Raw genomic sequence first — 16,739 nt, 5'->3', positions numbered from 1 at the left:
AATGCATGCACCTCCAACTCCCAGAGACTAGGTGGGAGAGCAATTCATTCTATTCATACTGCATTCTTTGTGAAGCAGTGTGAAGAGATGTAGAACATTGTACCCCAAGATAAGGCCTGTTGACATCTGAGAAAAAATACAAAGAGGAAGATCACCCCTGATCACAGGCCATAAGATATTCATGTGAGAGAGAGGGAGGAGGAGATCCTCTTTCAGTGTCTAGATGGAAGGAACATCCTCATTTTCCAAGAAAACACAGAAAAGAGAATGTAAGCCACTAGCCCCTGCCAAGTTTTCTTCAGTTTAATTAATTAAACTCAGAGGGTGCTGTGGAGCATTAATTTAATATGTATTATTGCTGCACAAGTTCTAATTGATCTTAATAGTAAAAATCCAGAGACAGATACTGGGGTCAATGCTGAAAGATCAGAGAGACAGAGGGACAAATCACATTCAACGCTTACCTTTGCTAACTCCTCAGCTGAAAAGAGACAGACATCCTGTCTCCTATCTCCTTATATTCATCTCTCTGCCCATCCATATCACTTCCTGTCTGTCTGTACAGACCTCCAAACCTCCATGGTTAACTACTGGATAGCTCTGCCCTCTAATCTTCAGGCAAGCTTTATTTGTTAGAGTACAAACAAGACCACAACGGTATTACATTTGTTTATGCTGTGGAATTTTTCTTTGAAGAGGCAAAGGTGTGCTGCATTCTTTCATGTTGCATTTGTTTAATTCTGTAAAGCTGTGTTTTTTCCCTGCTTAAAACACCTAGTTGGTCTAATAAAGAACTGAATGGTCAATAGATAGGCAGAAGAAAGGATAGGCAGGGCTTCCAGGCAAAGAGAATAAACAGGGGGGGAAATCCAGGCTTGAGAGAAGAAGAAGGAGAGTAATTAGGAGTGGGAAAAGGAGAAGAGGAGGATGCCAGAGGCCAGCCACACAACCAAACACGTATTAAGGAAAAAAAATAAACAGAATTTTTAAAAAAAGAAAAAAGAAAAAAAAGGTTAAGAAGTCCAGAGGCAAAACATGGTTAAAGAAAAATGGGATAATTTAAGGTAGAAAGTCTGGCCAGAAAAAAGCCAAGCTAAGGCCAGATATTCATAAGTAAGAATAAGTTTCCATGTATTCATTTTGGAGCTGAGTGGCAGGCCTCCAAAGAGAAAAAAAAAAAAAAGCCTGTAAGTGGATGTAAATGGAGACTGCTCATTTGTTTCCTGATTGCCTAAACCTGAACAATCACACAGAAAGGATATTAATTACAATACTGTTTGTCAATAGCTTAGGCATATTCTTAGCTAGCTCTTACATCTTAAATTAACCCATTTCTATTAATCTATGTATTACCCCGAGGCTATGGCCTACCAATCAGGTTCCAGAATCTCTCTCATTTGGCAGCTACATAGCATCTCCTTGAATCTGCCTACTGTCTCTCTCTCTGTCTCTATCTCTGTTCTGAATTCCCACCCGGCTTTAATCTGCTAAGTCATTGTCTTAAACAGTTTTATTCATCAATCAATAAAAGCAACACATATGCAATAAGACAGACATCCCACATCAGGTGGGTCGTACATGAGAAAAAGGCATGAAAATAGGAGAGGGTTGTTGAGAAAATGGGCTTCTGTTGGGAATAGTGGGGTAATATCTTATGAGGCATGAAAATAGCTACATTTTATCATAAAAATACATGAAAGTGTCAAACAACAAAAAAATTAAAAACTGCCTCTAAGAATTAAGAATCTTACTCATGTTAGTCACAGTAATATTTCCTAAGAAATTAAGAATTTTTTTATTCATCATAGGTTTTCAATGAATACATGTTGATTAAATGTATAAACATATTTATACATTTATATGTCTATAAATATCAAAGAAAAGATACTTTAAAATACTAGTAACAGTTACTATTCTTCAGTTGATAATTCTCTTTTTCCTCATTTTTAGGTTGGCATACAAAACAGTGGACTTTATGAAGTCTCCATACATGGGTGTCTGTTGTCGGGGTTTCTGTCCTGCTTAGTTCCTACAATCATTAAGTCCCAAAGAAATCACACAGAGGTCTACATTAACTATAAACTGATTAGCCCATTATCTCAGGCTCTTATTAACTCTTACAACTTATATTAGCCCATTATTCTTATCTATGTTAGCTATGTGGCTCAGTACCTTATTCAGCGGGGCAGTCACACCTTGCTTCTTCTGTGGTTGGGTCCGGACTCTAGAGCAATGGGGGCTTCCTTCTTCCCAGAATTCTCCTGTTCTCACAGACCCACCTCTACTTCCTGTCTGGTTGTCCCACCTATACTGCTTGCCTGGCTACTGGCGAATCAGCGTTTATTTAAAATATAATTGATAGAAGGCAGACCATGGTCCTACACCAGGTGTCATTATACTTTAGTCTCCCTTATTACTTTTCCTACTTCACTCTGTAGAATCTGCCACTAACTTGGGCTTGGTGTCACATGCTTGTAACCTAAGCACCTGAGAGACTGCGGTGAGAGGATTGTAATTTCAAGGCCAGCCTGGGCTACACATTGAGAGACACTTCTCAAAAAAATCATCTATCAATACCAGATATAAAAATAAATGATAGTGCTTCAAAAGCAATAACATATAATCTCCTCTGTTGTCACTTAAACTCCATAGTCTGGTCCAGTTGATGGCATTGAATGGTTCAGTCTATGACCCTGAAATGGAAGAGCATTCTGTCTTTCCATGTATTCTTAGTTCAATGTCCAACACAGTATCTGGAGCCAGACAGGAAAACAATCATCCTGCTCGTAGAAGTCATTATGCTGAACTCTAAACAATTCCAGCTTCTGTCCCATTTTACAGCTGGGTGTCTCTAAACTGCCTGGCGAAGGTAGGTGGGATTACAGAAAAAAATAGCAAATGCTAGAAAGCATTTTATTTATATAATTTTTGTTTTAATTTTGTATTCTTAGTGGTAATATGTATGTAATTCATTTAATTTTAACTTTTGTCTTACCTTTAATGAAAGTCATAACTGTGTCACGGTTTGTGAACATGGTGTGACGTTTGGGTATCCATGGACAATGTGGAGAGGGTTTTTCCCACATATTTATTTTTGTGATTTGGCTGACCTGTACTGTGTCCTTCATCCTTCTGCTCACGGTGCACCCCTCCAACCCACTGCAATCACTTTTAATATATCATTGGCAGTCCATTGATCAGGCAGATGCTTGGTTTTCACTTCCTGTGCTCTTAATTTCATAGGTAAGCAGGACGTAATGCCAGATAGCCCTCACGGAAAGTCTCTAGACTGTCCTACTTGAGTCAACAGCAGCACTCCTGGCGCCGTTTGCCCTTTATGTGGGGATTTCAAATACACAGTTTTATTTAAAAGAAAGTAACTGAGCTTAAAATATTGGCAGAGATTCACTTGGTGTTCTTAGAGACAGGAGCAGGCATCGAATCACAGTGTAAATAAATCCCTGGCGCAGCTTCTAAATTCAGCGGCCAGAGACACAGCGTGTGGTGGTGTCCTTTCTCCTGCACCTGCTGTGGAGCGATTGAGTGACTTTCAAGTGTTTCAGTTTCTGTGCTGGATTCCTCCTGCGAAAATGTCTATCAAGATCCTTGTATGCTGAAAAAAAGAGAAAAATACTGATGAACGAGAGTTGATTGCCTATGAAGTGTGGTCTAAGCCAGGCTGGAAGGAATAAACCAAAATGATTAGCAAAATCTCACAGCAACAGTTACAACAGTTAAAGTGATGGCGCCATCTACAGCCTTGTTTTAGGAATTTCAAGCCAAAATAGAAACTAAACTTCATCCGCTGTTGGGGGGGGGGGGTAGTGGGCGGGGAGAGTAAAGTTGCGGAATTTAAGCCTGTAGAACCGGAATTGGGGTGAAAGGCTGCTGTTTCCTCTTCACAGTCATGGGTTTTAGAAGTTTTTGTTTGTTTTAAACGTATGTGGCTTTCTTTGCCATAGCTGTGTATGTCTACTTTATTTCTAATTTTTAATCTCTGCTATCAATTTAGAAGTTTTGATGCTGAAAAATATTTTTCTATACTTGTCTTATTTATTAGCAGTTCCAAAGATCTAAAGTAATTGCTTCCCTGTGTTAATTGAATACAATTATATAAATGTAGTTATTTCAAATTATTTCTCTTCCTCAGCACTATCTCTGAGAAACATGGGAACAGTCTCTGTGTATCTTTACTGCTGTCTACACTGTTCATATTATAGAAAGGTTCTCTTTAGAATTAATTCTCACTAAGAAATCATTTGGTGAGTGAGTGAGTGAATGAATAAATTAACTACGAATGAAAGAATCTTAATCCATATTTTTTTCTCAAGGCTGATTTGAATAAAAGAAAAGCAATATATGTAATACAATTACTTTGTTGTCTAAGTTACTGAAATATATAGTCAGATTTAGTTCATTTTGCTTTTCAGGCAGGGTCTTACTATACAGCCTTGGCTGTCCTAGAACTCACTATATAGACCATGAGAGATTCAAGCTCACAGTTTTCCAGCCTCTCCTTCCCAAATGCTATTTCTGTTGTTGTTGAGACAGGGTCTTACACTGTAGCCCAACATTCAAGTTTTCTTTCTGTTGCTGTTAGGGTGACTTAGGGGAGGAAAGGGTTTATTTGGTTTAGAGTTTCGGGTTACTGTCCATCACTGATTTGGAGTTAAAGCAGAAAATTAGGCAGCTAGTCATATCACAGCTATAGATGGGCAGAGAGAAAGAAATGCATCTTACTGTCTGTTTGCTTACTAGCTTTTTTATGCAGTTCAGGGGCCCATGCCTAGGGAAGGTGTTGCCCACTGTGGGCTGAGCCCTCCTACAAGCTGCCTTGCGAGGCCAATCTGATCTAGCAATTTCTCAGCAAAATTTTTCTTCTCAAATAAATTTTGGATCTGTCAAATTGACAGTTCAAACTAGCCAGGACACACAGACACGTAGCCCAGGTTAGCCTTGAACTCAGAGCTCTCATGCTGCTTCTTCCTCCTGAATATAAACATTGGAGGTATGTGTTCCCATATCTTGCTCCAGACAGGTTTTAAAAAATCACATATTAAGCATTCTGTATAATTTCTAAAACATTATAGTGATTGGTATTTTTAAAAAATAAAACCACTTAACTTTGAAATTGAAGCCAAGCGAGGTAGTGCTTTATGCACAATCTTAACAAACAGCTTAGCAAACTCAGGTGATTTGACACATATGAGATAGATTCCTGTTGCCAGTGTTATGGGATGTTTTATTGGGCTTAAATTATTCATAGTGCTATTGGTTTGCTTATTCTGTAAACGTTAAATTATAAATGAACTGCAGGGAATGCTCATAATGAGGTTAGACAACTTAGGCAGTGCTGAGGCATGCGGCTGTTGGCTGAACCTTAACACGAACCATTAAGTTTCAATATGTTATAACCAAAGGCAGCTTAATAACTGTAGAAGCCCAGATTATTCCAAGCCCACACACAAGTCAATGGATAACAAAACTGCATCATTCCTTACAAGCCAAACCCTCACTCCACTCTCATTTTTTTTTCCTACTTGTTCCAAGAAAACCGGAACGCTGTCAGTTTTGTGGTTGATGATGCCATCCACTGCTTAAGGCTTTGCCCCTCATGGGGTGAAGCTGACATGGAGGGCACAGTTTGAGAGGATTTACAAAGTAGGTTCAGATACAAAGATAGTGCCTTTCAGAAGTGGTGAGATGACTCAGCTGCCAAGTCTGATGACCTGGATTTGATTCTAGAGAGGAAGAAGAGGATGGACTCCCACAAGCTGTCTTCAGACCTCCATGTGTGCCACGGCACATGACCACACAGACCAAAAAATGCAGAGAAAAATAAATAAATGTAAATTTTTTAAAAAATTAAGTAGCCTTGTATTAAAATATAGACATTAGATATACTTTATTTTTATTTATTATGGTTTGTTGAGACAGAGCCTGACTCTATAGCCTCGGCTGGCCTAGAATTCATTAGGTAGCCCAAGCTGTCTGTAAACTCACAGCAATCATTCTCCCTCAGCCTCCCAAGAATAGCTTCAAGATTAAAATGTTCAATGTATTCAACTTACTTGATAAGTTATGAAAATAAACTAGTGGTAGATCCAGAAAAGTTCATCTGTTCTGCTCATGTTACTAGCCAGAGCAATTCAGCTTTGCTGGGTGAAACCCTCTGAGGCTTTGAAGATGTGCGCGCTTTTATACCATCTGTTCCTCTATTGAGCCAAATGTCCTGTAAAGTCCTAAGAAATCCCAGCATAAGCTACAATAAAAAATAAGAGATGCTTCCCATTTGGGTGTGTGTGTATGTGTGCACTGTGTAAAACAGCATCTTCCAGGACACAATGCTGCAATACAAGACTCCAAAATAACATTTATACATAGTGCTAAGCCCAAGTAAATATCTTTAGGCTATTTGCTCACCGTACATAAAAGTTTCAGAATCTGCTGAAAAGAAAGAACATCTGTAGGATGCCATAAAGACAAAACCAACAAAGAAATACAGAGAGCTGAAGTCTCTTGAACTCATCAAATTCTAGGCACTAAAAGCACTCCATAAACTTTAGAGATTCTCAGATAGTTATGAGGTAGCAAGGGACGTTAGTCTTGTTTTTCACCTGAAGAAGTGAAAGCATCACGATGGTCAGTAAGTTCCCTTTATAACTGAGGAAGTCAGCAGCTTAATCTGAACTCAGTCTGACATCAGAGCCAGTGCTAAGCCAGCATGCTCATTTTGCTTTTTCATTAAAGAAATAAATGAGGAAACAACAACAAATTTGCACCAGCAGTCAGCAAACTTTCTCTGAAAAGGGATAAATGTTTAAAAACTTGCAAGCCACTACAGTTCACCAAGAATGTGTTTTTAGTTCCACCTTAAAAATGTAAAAGAAGAGTCTCAACCCTGGGGCATAAACAGGCCACAGGGAAAGAACTGTAGCTGAAACCTGATTTAAATAATATCAAGAACAGGAGCAAAGCCAAGAATTGGGATCAGTATTCAGTGTATGAACTGACAGAGAAAGCCAGGATATCCTAGATCAGAGAAGCCACTTCAGAAAAGAAGCTCAAGCAATGATGGGAAAGGGTCTATGAAGATTGTGAGAACAGCTGTGAGGATTTATATGACAGCAGCGGGGTTCCAGAAGATAGTTCCATCATTAGCCTTGGAATAGCAACTGCACCAGGAAGCTAAGAAATTCATTTTTCAGTTTTAGACTCTAGGGTTTTTTTTTCAGCTTAATTTATGTTTTCAACTGGATACATCTGTTCAGTGCTCACTTCCCAACATAAATATATATTTACCTTGTACTTTTGCCAAAAGTCAGGATGGAGCGGTGAGTATTGTGTATGCCTTCCATTCAAAACTAAAACAGACACAGTATATGGAGCAGGCATTTTCAAATCAGTGAATAGCAAGCTAGGACAGACAGTAAGAAAGATGGAAAAGAAATAAAGTAGGCTCTGTGATTATACAACTTAGCAGGGCTTAGAATATGGCCAGGTCACCAAGAGGGCAGGACAGTAAGAGGATTCTGGGAAACTCCTTGAGCTGAGGGCTTTGGAGACACAAAGACACCAAAAGTTCCCAGGCTAGTACAAGAGAGGGAAGAACACAAAGACTGAAAGATCTGTGCAGGACCACCATAGTTCATTAGTAATACAGAACAAGGTCAAGGAAGGGGAAGGAAAGGAAGAGAAAAAGGAAGATAAAGGGAAGGAGGAGAGGAGTGAGGAAGGGAGGGAGAAAACAGAGGGAGCTAATGGTCTGTCAGTCTTCACAGTCACTGTAGAAATGGAAGTGCCAGCATCTGGAAACCTAGGGGGATCTTTTCCCATCCTTCCTCTTGGCTTGGACTCACTTCTATCCCCTTCCCAGACTTGGTGCTCTCGGGAACCTCACTAGGGATTGCGACCACGGTCTGAGTGAGCTTGAATCCAAACTGAGTTGTATAGTGCTAGCACCCTGTTACTGCTGTCTTGTTCTGTTTTGGTTTTTTACATGCTTGATTTTTTGGTTTTGGCTTATCATCCCCCAGTAAAGAAGTAATCTTAGGAGGGGTGGCAATGGTAAATTATTTGTCACAAAACTGTACCAGTGAAGGCTGGGTGGTAGCTATGAGGGTAAAGTATTTCTATGAAAGCCTAGGGAATTGAGTTTGGATCCCCAGCAGATGTCACTGGCCTGTAACTCCAGTATAGGAGGGCAGAAACAGGAGGATCCTTGGAGCCTCCTGGGCAGGCAGTCTAGATAAAACCAAAGGTCCATGTCTAATGGGAGAACCTTTCCAAAAGTAAGAAAGGGAAGTGGCTGAAGATTCTCACCATCAACATCAGGTCTCCATCCTTGTGCATCTTCACAGGTGAGTACCTCCTGTCCCCAACACAGACACAGACACACACAGAGAGAGACACACACAATTTATACACACACACACACACACAGACACACACATTTATACACACACATACACACACAGGATGCTTATAATGAATAATAGAAAAAATGTTTAGAAAATATACCACATGATGAAAAACTTTATCTAGAGATAAAAATGCAAAGCACAAGAAATGATTGCCAGAGTTGAGATCCCCAGCACTTGTGTAAACACTGGGTGTGCTAGCATCTGCCTGTAACTGGCTGTGGCAGGATAGGGAGCAGAAATAAGAGTATATTTAGGATTTGATGGCCTGCCAGCTTAATCTGTGAACTCTATGTTCAGTTAGAGACTCTGTCTCATGAACTAGAGAGTGTCTCTGTGGGCATCTGAATGTACCAGCATACCCACACAACAGGCATCTACTCACACAAACAAATATATAATGCACGCTCACACAGACAGACAGACATACAACACACACAAGTATACATGTACTCACATGTACACATACAGAAATAATACATTATTATAAAATAAAACTGTTTAAGAAGTAACTTACTTCTTAAATTGACAAAGACCATTTAGGAAAAACATATAGTTAACACCATGCTTAAGGTTTAGCCACCTAAGGTCAAAGTCAAAAGTGTAGATGTTCATGAAAGCATGAAGTATGGAGTATGTTTAGATTACCTGTGCTGAAAATCCAGTAGCATATGGAAGAAAGTTATGAGAACAATGGAATGAATTTACCAAGGCCTCAGAGTACACTAATATAAAATCCATTGCTTTTGAACACTAACAACAAATACTTCTAAATCAAAATTATAGGTGATAATCCTACCTACAGTAATTTGGGAAGTATGAAATACATAATGGCAGTCTATAGTGTGCAAGAAACCTGTACAGAAAATACAAAACATTGTCCAGAGATCTCAAAGAATACGTAGCATGTGTGGATAAACATGCTTTGTTTGGAAATCAGTGTTCTTTTTATTTTGTTCATTTTATTTTATTTTGAGATAGGATCTTACTTTGCAGTCCTGGCTGGCCTTAGATTCACAGTGATTGAGTTACTTGCTTCTGCCTACAAGTACTGGATTAAAAGATGTACACCACCATGTCTGGCTATGAATTAGCTATTTTAAGGGTTTAGCTCTTTTAAAATGTATCTATAGATTCAAAAAACCAAAAAAGGTTTTATGGAGTTGATGAGCCAGTTCAAAACTGAGTATGGAAACACAATAGCACAAATCAACTGAATCTGCTTTGGATAAGAATATGGTTCAAGTATCATCACTGCATGATTTCAAAGTTTATTATAAAAATATAGTATTCAAAACAGTGCAGAGGTTGTGGTAGGAAAACACACAGAAAAGCCAGTGGGACAGAGCATGTAAAACAGTAAAGTATGGTTAAGGGGCAACAGCAACCCTACTAGGCTGTTGAAACAATTGGATGTCCAAACTAGGAACTTACTGCACGGCCTGCAAAGAATCCAAAACAGTCATAGACCTCAAGGTAAAAACCTGGAACTGAAAACTTTCTGGACCAAAAGGCATAAGAGAAAGTTTTTATAGTGTTGAATTAGGCAGTGAGTACTTAGACATAATGGCTGAAATATGAAAACTATGATGTATGATTAATAAAATCTCAGAGACAGTTATTGGGGTTCAACCTGAAGACCAGAAAAACAAAGCAGCCAACCACTGACTCTTTAACTCTATCTCAGTCTGAAAATGGTGATCCTGCCTCCAGAAATCCTCAGAATGAGACCTGTCTCCTCCCATCTTATATTCCTCTCCGGTGCTGGGATTACAGGGGTACACCACTACTGCCCTGTTTCTATGGCAAATAATGTGGCTCCAGGGATTAAAGATGTGTGCCACCATTACCTCATCAGTATGGCTGATCAGTGCGGCTGTTTTACTCACTGATTTTTTTGGGCAAGCTTTTCTTATTTAATTACAAATAAAATATCACTACAAAACAGACTTTATTAAAATTAAAAATGTTTTGCAATGTCTATTTTAAAAACAACAAAAGCCAAGCTGTAACTAAAATAACAAATAAACAAACTGTGGTAGTTGAACGTATTTGCCCCCATAAGCTCATAGCGAGTGGTACTACTAGGAGGTGTATCTTTGTTGGGGGTAGGTTTGGCCTTGTTGGAGGAAGTGTGTCACTGTGGAAGCAGACTTTGTTTGAGGTCTCATATATGCTTACACCTTTTCCTGTTGCCTGCTCCTTCTCCACTCTCAGCTCCTTTCCCAGCACTATGTCTGCCTGTTTGCAGCCATGTCCTGCCACAATAATAACAAACTACATCTCTGAAACTATAAGACACCTAGTTAAATGCTTTCCTTATAAAAGTTACTGTGGTCATGATGCCTCTTCCCAGAAATAGAAACCCTAACTAAGAAATAAACAAAATCTTTTGTTTCATCATGGAGGAAGGTCATTGGTTAATTAATAAAGAAACTGCTTGGCCTGGTAGGTCAGAACATAGGTGGGTGGAGTAAACAGAACAGAATGCTGGGAGGAAGAGGAAGTGAGCTCAGACGCCAAGCTTCTCCTCTCCAGAGCAGACACCATGCCGCTCCTCTCCTGGGCAGACGTGATGAAGCAAGCCGCCAGGTCAGACACGCTGAATCTTTCCTGGTAAGACTGGTGCTACACAGATTACTAAATATGGGTTAAGGCAAAATGTGAGAATTAGCTATTAAGAGGCTAGAACTAATGGGCCAAGCAGTGTTTAAAAGAATACAATTTGTGTGTTGTTATTTCGGGGCATAAGCTTGCTAGGGAGCCAGGAGCCGGGTGTCAGGAATGCATCCCGCAGCTCCCTTCTACAGTTTCATATCAGGCTGTTTTTATTCTCAAATATCTAAATCCTTCAGATTAAAAACCCCAAAAAACAAAATTCTCAAAATATGTACTCAGTTATTTTATCATAGAAAGTGTATAGATAGTTAAATAATAACATGAAAATAAATACAAGATCATTTTCAATTTAAGAACTTTCAAATTAAAACCGCAAGTATATATAGTTGTATACCTATAAGAATAGCTAAAAGGCTGGAGACATGGCTCAGGAGTTAAGAAAGCTGGCTGTGCTTCTAGAGGACCTGGACTCAGTTCCCAAGACCATAAGGATGGCCCACAATCATCTGTAACTCCAGTTCTAGAAGATACAGTGCCCCCTTTTGACCTCCTCTGGTGGCAGGCATGCATGTGGTATATAAACATACATACATGCAAGGAAAGAACTATTACAGATAAAATAAAATCTGAGAATTAAAATTTTCAAGAATTGGTTAAAGTGATGATATTGACCATACTGAATTATGGTGTGGATGAAAAGGAACTGGTTCATTTCTACACTCCTGGTGGGAATGCAAAGTGCATTAACTTTGGAAAAACATTCAGCAGTTTCTCAAATCACTAACCATGCATCTATGCACTCCAGGAACTGAACATCACATTTGTGGGTGCTTATGTGAGAAATCAGATCCTGGGTTTAGACAGAGACTTGCTCATGGACATTCGTAGCAGCTTTATTAGTAAGTGAACCCAACCTTAAACAACCCAAATGATATCAACAAGTACAAAGATAAACAATGAACAGTATGTACCCATAGTGGAATGCTCAACATTGAAAATGAATGAGAAACTGATAAAAACACTGAGATGGAAATGTATGCCTACCAAAATAATAGCATCAAGTGAAAAAAAAAAAACTGGACCAAAAACACATAACAGGTAATTCCATTCACATAAACTGTACGAGTTATGTGTGGCAGTGCACTCCTTTACTCTTAGCACTTGGGAGTCAGAGGCAGGAGAAACTCTGAGTCAGAGATCAGCCTGGTCTACATAGTGAGTTCCAGGCCAGTCAGAGCTACATAGTGAGACCCTGTCATAAAAAAATATATAAACTCTATGCAATGCAAGCTGAAAACAGATCAGTGTTTGCTTTAGGGAGGAGGCATTGGGAAGGGACAAAAGTGACAGATATGTTCATCACCCTGGCTATGGTGATATGATCACCAAAGTTTACATTATTTACAAATTCAGTTTAGTGTAAGTTTATTACACAGCAAAGCTGCCAGTGAAAAATTATCCCTGTTCTAATCTTCCCAAGGATGCATCTATCACACACACAATTGCTGGCCTAAAACAATGGAACGCTTCCTTTGAAGTGGAAAGGTCTCTGAAGTATGTGGAGAATGGAAGCTTTGAAAATAGAAGCTTCTAAGTCCATCTGTTCCAAAAGAACACTATTTTTATATCCATCTCATATTGCTCTAAGAACTTGGCCCAAAACTTCTTCCATTTTGGTTATGTACGTTTCTGAATCATAGCATAGAGATCAAGGAGAGGTTGTCAACAAAGGATATGTAATTTAAGAGGAAGAAAGTCTGGTTTTGCTTTGGGGCCACATATTATATCATTCTAAACAATACTATTTTAAAGGGTTAAATTCACAATACTGTTGTTTGATAGAGAAAAGACGAAGAAATAACTTATGCAAGAACTAATCACAGTGACTGGAGAGGTAGTTCAGGCTTAAGAGCACTGGCTGTTCTTCCAGAGGACATGAGTTCAATTCCTAGGACCTACATAATGTCTCACAACCATCTGTAAATTCCAGTTCCAAGGAGACAGTATGCTCACTTCTGATCTCCAACGGTATCAGGCACTCATGTGGCACACAGAAATACATGTAGGCAACCCCGTACAAACATAAAATAAAATTTAAAAATGCAAACGTGTAGATGGTGCAGTCTGGAGATGGAGCACAGTTACAAAGATCAAGTCCCTGCTTGCAGGTTTGCTTTTCCTCTGTGCTGTCTCTTTGCATGCTGCTTCTCAGACACACTTTCCTCCTGAGCCTTCTGCCTGCACTTTAGCAGGGTCTCTATATTCTGCCTTCCATGTAGCTCCAAAAGTCACTCTGAGGTATAGGAGACTGATTTTTCAGGTCAAGCAGGAGTCATCATTTAAAACAGGAAAGGGATGAAGGATTGTAGGTTGACTGGGAGGCTTGGAAAGAGCAAAGCTGTGAATAAACAATTGAACTCACAACGTTGGAAACAAATATGTCAAGCAACTAGATCCCCAGTCTCTGTTTCTGGTCCTTGCCTCTGCTGAGGTGAACTGAAGGTAGTAGTTTGCTGACAGCTGTCAGGGAAATCATGTTTTACATTCAAGTAAGCAAGAATAGCTTAAATTTCATAACAACATTCCAAGGTCTTCTCCTGTTCTTCCAGGATCTTTAAATTCAGTGCATTGGCAATAGCTTTGCCTGCTTCTGGCAAATGCTGAATGCAGTTAAAATGCAGTTGTCAGCAAAAACAGCTCCCTCTTGAATGTACACACAGGTGCCTGATGGATGTGTCTGGGAAGGAATCCCCCTGATCTTAAATCTGCAGATGGAGAGAAAAGGGGGGGGGGAATGACATTTAGCATTATTGTGTTAGAAACGAATTCTGTCTCAGAGTTTGAAATCAGCAATAATGTGAGAGGAAATGCCAGCAAAGGTCTGAAGAGGAAAATAGCAATTCCTCTTGGGACTTTGATTCCCTACTCTTCATTCTGACAGGAAGAGGATATATGTGGCATGTGACAGTGGCTTCAAAACAGGTCCAGTCAGGAATAGAACACTCACAATGTGCACTCAGAGGAGAAATGGACTTACAAGTGAGGACGCAAAGGAGAGCCATTTTCCCACAGCCAGGGTTCATTTTGTTTCTTCCGGTGCAATCCCATCCAAAATGGCGAGGTGGAATGGGAAGTTGCTTGCGAGATGAAGTTCTGTGAAAAGATACAACTCTGACCTTAGATTCATCAAACTAATTATCAAAAAGATCTTCTGCATCCCTTGGTGGTTTAACGACAATGTTTACAGAAGCCTACTGAGATCACGCATCCTATATGCCCAAGGCCAAGTATGCAATCAGACAGAAAAACAGCTCTTTTCCCTCTCAAACAAGTGTTCCTCCCTGTGGTGGTTAGAATGAAAATGTCCCCAGAGACTCATAGAGAGTGGAAGTGGTGTTTTGTTGGAGTAGGTGTGGCACTGTTGGAAGAAGTATGTCACAAGGGGTGGACTTTGAGGTTTCAAAAGTCCAAGTCAGGCCCAGTGTTACTCTCTACTTGCTGTCTGTGGATCCAGAGGTAGAACTCTCAGCTCCTCTCCAGCACCATATCTGCCTGTGTGTCACCATGCTTCCTGCATGCAGATAATGAACTAAACCTCTGAAATGTGCGCCAGCTCCAATTAAATATTTGTCCTTCTAAAAGTTGCCATTTGTCCGGGTCCAGTGCTACAGCCATGATCATGGCATCCATTAAGGTCAATAAAACTCTAAGACACTCTCTCAGGAACCTAAGCCTGATTATCATCGCCGCAAATGACTCACCAGATCATCTACGCTATTAATTTGTAGCATCTGAGCATCCAAAGACAGGCAAGTTTCTTGGCTCTTTGTCCAGTAAGATGACTCTGAAGAGAACAGGTAGCAGTTTTCTTTATGCCATAACCAGTCTTCTGGGCAAGGACCTAGGACGTATTAATAGAACAGATGATTTCTGAGTAAAAACATTTCTTAAGTTCTTCCATAGAATGATACCAACATTCTACAAATACCAGAATGGTCAGAATCTTTGTTTCCATTTGTTAAATCATTTTTTACATTTTATTTTTCTTTTATGTGTATGGGTATTTTGTCTGCATACATGTACAGACATACATGTAATACTCTCAGAGGCCAGAAAAGGGCATCAAATCCACTAGAACTGAAGTAGCAAACGGTGATGAGATGCTATTTGGATGCAGAAAAACTAACCTAAGTCCTCTGGAAGACCAGTCAGTGCTCTTAAAAATTGAGCCAACTTTGCAATTTCCCTTTATACATTTTTCTTTTATTGAATATATTTTTTATACAAGGTATTTTGATTATGATTTCCCCTCCTCAAGCTTCTCCCACTTCCTCTTTCTGTCTTTTATGTTTATAAAAGAAGAAGAGGGTGCTTCAGAAGAAAAAGTGCTAAAACATGCTGATTTTAGCAAACTGGGTTGGCTTCCCATTTAGCATTTCATTTCATTTTGTTGTTGTTGTTGTTGTTGTTGTTGTTTTGCTTTATTCTGTTTTTTTTTTTTTTTGAGGCAGGATTTCTCTGTAGCTTTGGAGCATGTCTTGGAAACTAGCTCTCGTAGAGCAGGTTGTCCTTGAACTCACAGAAATCCACCTGCCTCTGCCTCCTAAGGCATGCACCATCATCACCCAGCTTTATTTCCCTTCTTAAGGAATAAATTGGTATGCAAGTTTGGAATTTGATATTTTTTTAAAATTTTGTTTGAAATTATGAAAATAAGAGTTAAAGAACTGGATGTTTCTTGAGCTACTCTGTTATTACAAAACTAGACATACATTTAAAAAACTGTATTTCTCTGAATAACAGAATTAGTTTTGGTTACTTTGTCTTCTTCTTTTATCTGTGTGTTGTCCAATACAGTTACCAATGTGGTTTCTGAAATGAGTCACCTGTTTTTGCATTTAAAGTACACGTGTGATTTTGAGAGCTTCATCAGATCTATGCATCAGAACAGACTAGCCTGTTGAGAACCTTATAGCATCATGTTAAATTAATATATTTCACATGCTTGGGCTAAGTAAAATATTTCACTACAGTTAATTATGTTTCTTTTTCTTTCTTTAAACGTGTTCATGCTAGAAAATTTACTGTCGCATAGAAACTAACATTCTTTTGGACAAGTTTGATTCAGGTAGAATGTTGTATTGATATAAAATGAGCATTCTCAATGTCAGTAAATAAGATGTTCTCAGCAGCAAATCTGATGGGGAGTCCAGCAAACCCACCTCTGGGAAAAGGCAGTAGGCAAAGATGTTATCAACATCTGTGTGTTGACAGCTTTTGGATCATCAGCATGGTCACCACCAGCCTACTGTGGTGGTAACACATAAGAAACTGCCTTTTGCTCTATAGTGTGACCAAAATGGGGAAAAGTCCTTGATGTAGGTGAGTCATCTGTCTATCTGTTGCTTTCATTGGTTAATTAATAAAGAAACTGCTTGGCCTTTGATAGGACAGCAGCTTAGATAGGCAGAATAGACAGAACAGAATGCTGGGAAAAAGAGAAGTGAGGCAGACGCTATACCTCTCCTCTCCAAGATGGACGCAGGTTAAGATCCTTCCCAGTAAGCCACCACCTCGTGGTGCTACACTCATTAATAGAAATGGGTTAATCAAGATGTGAGAGTTAGGCAGTAAGAGGCTAGAGCTAATGGGCCAAGCAGTGTTTAAAAGAATACAGTTTCCATGTAATTATTTTGGGTA

At 39.3% G+C, this 16,739-nt stretch overlaps 1 protein-coding gene across 2 annotated transcripts in view; it reads right to left on the bottom strand.

The window, feature by feature from the left end:
• Nucleotides 1-13,571: 13,571 nt before the first annotated feature.
• The window catches only part of Olr1 (oxidized low density lipoprotein receptor 1), a 19,186-nt gene continuing 16,018 nt past the window's right edge, over nt 13,572-16,739 (bottom strand). For both annotated transcript variants that reach the window (XM_005369209.3, XM_013354494.2), the window contains 3 exons: nt 14,801-14,940; nt 14,077-14,192; nt 13,572-13,804 (listed from right to left, as the gene is read on the bottom strand). In XM_005369209.3, the coding sequence (XP_005369266.1) occupies nt 13,660-13,804; nt 14,077-14,192; nt 14,801-14,940 (401 nt within the window). In that variant the 3' untranslated portion in view covers nt 13,572-13,659. The remainder of the gene's footprint in view (nt 13,805-14,076; nt 14,193-14,800; nt 14,941-16,739) is intronic.

The sequence above is a fragment of the Microtus ochrogaster genome, unplaced genomic scaffold (assembly GCF_000317375.1).
Source record: "Microtus ochrogaster isolate Prairie Vole_2 unplaced genomic scaffold, MicOch1.0 UNK46, whole genome shotgun sequence".
Lineage (NCBI taxonomy): Eukaryota > Metazoa > Chordata > Mammalia > Rodentia > Cricetidae > Microtus > Microtus ochrogaster.
The sequence above is the reverse complement of the archived record's forward strand: the minus strand, read 5'-3'. Positions and strand labels throughout refer to the sequence as shown.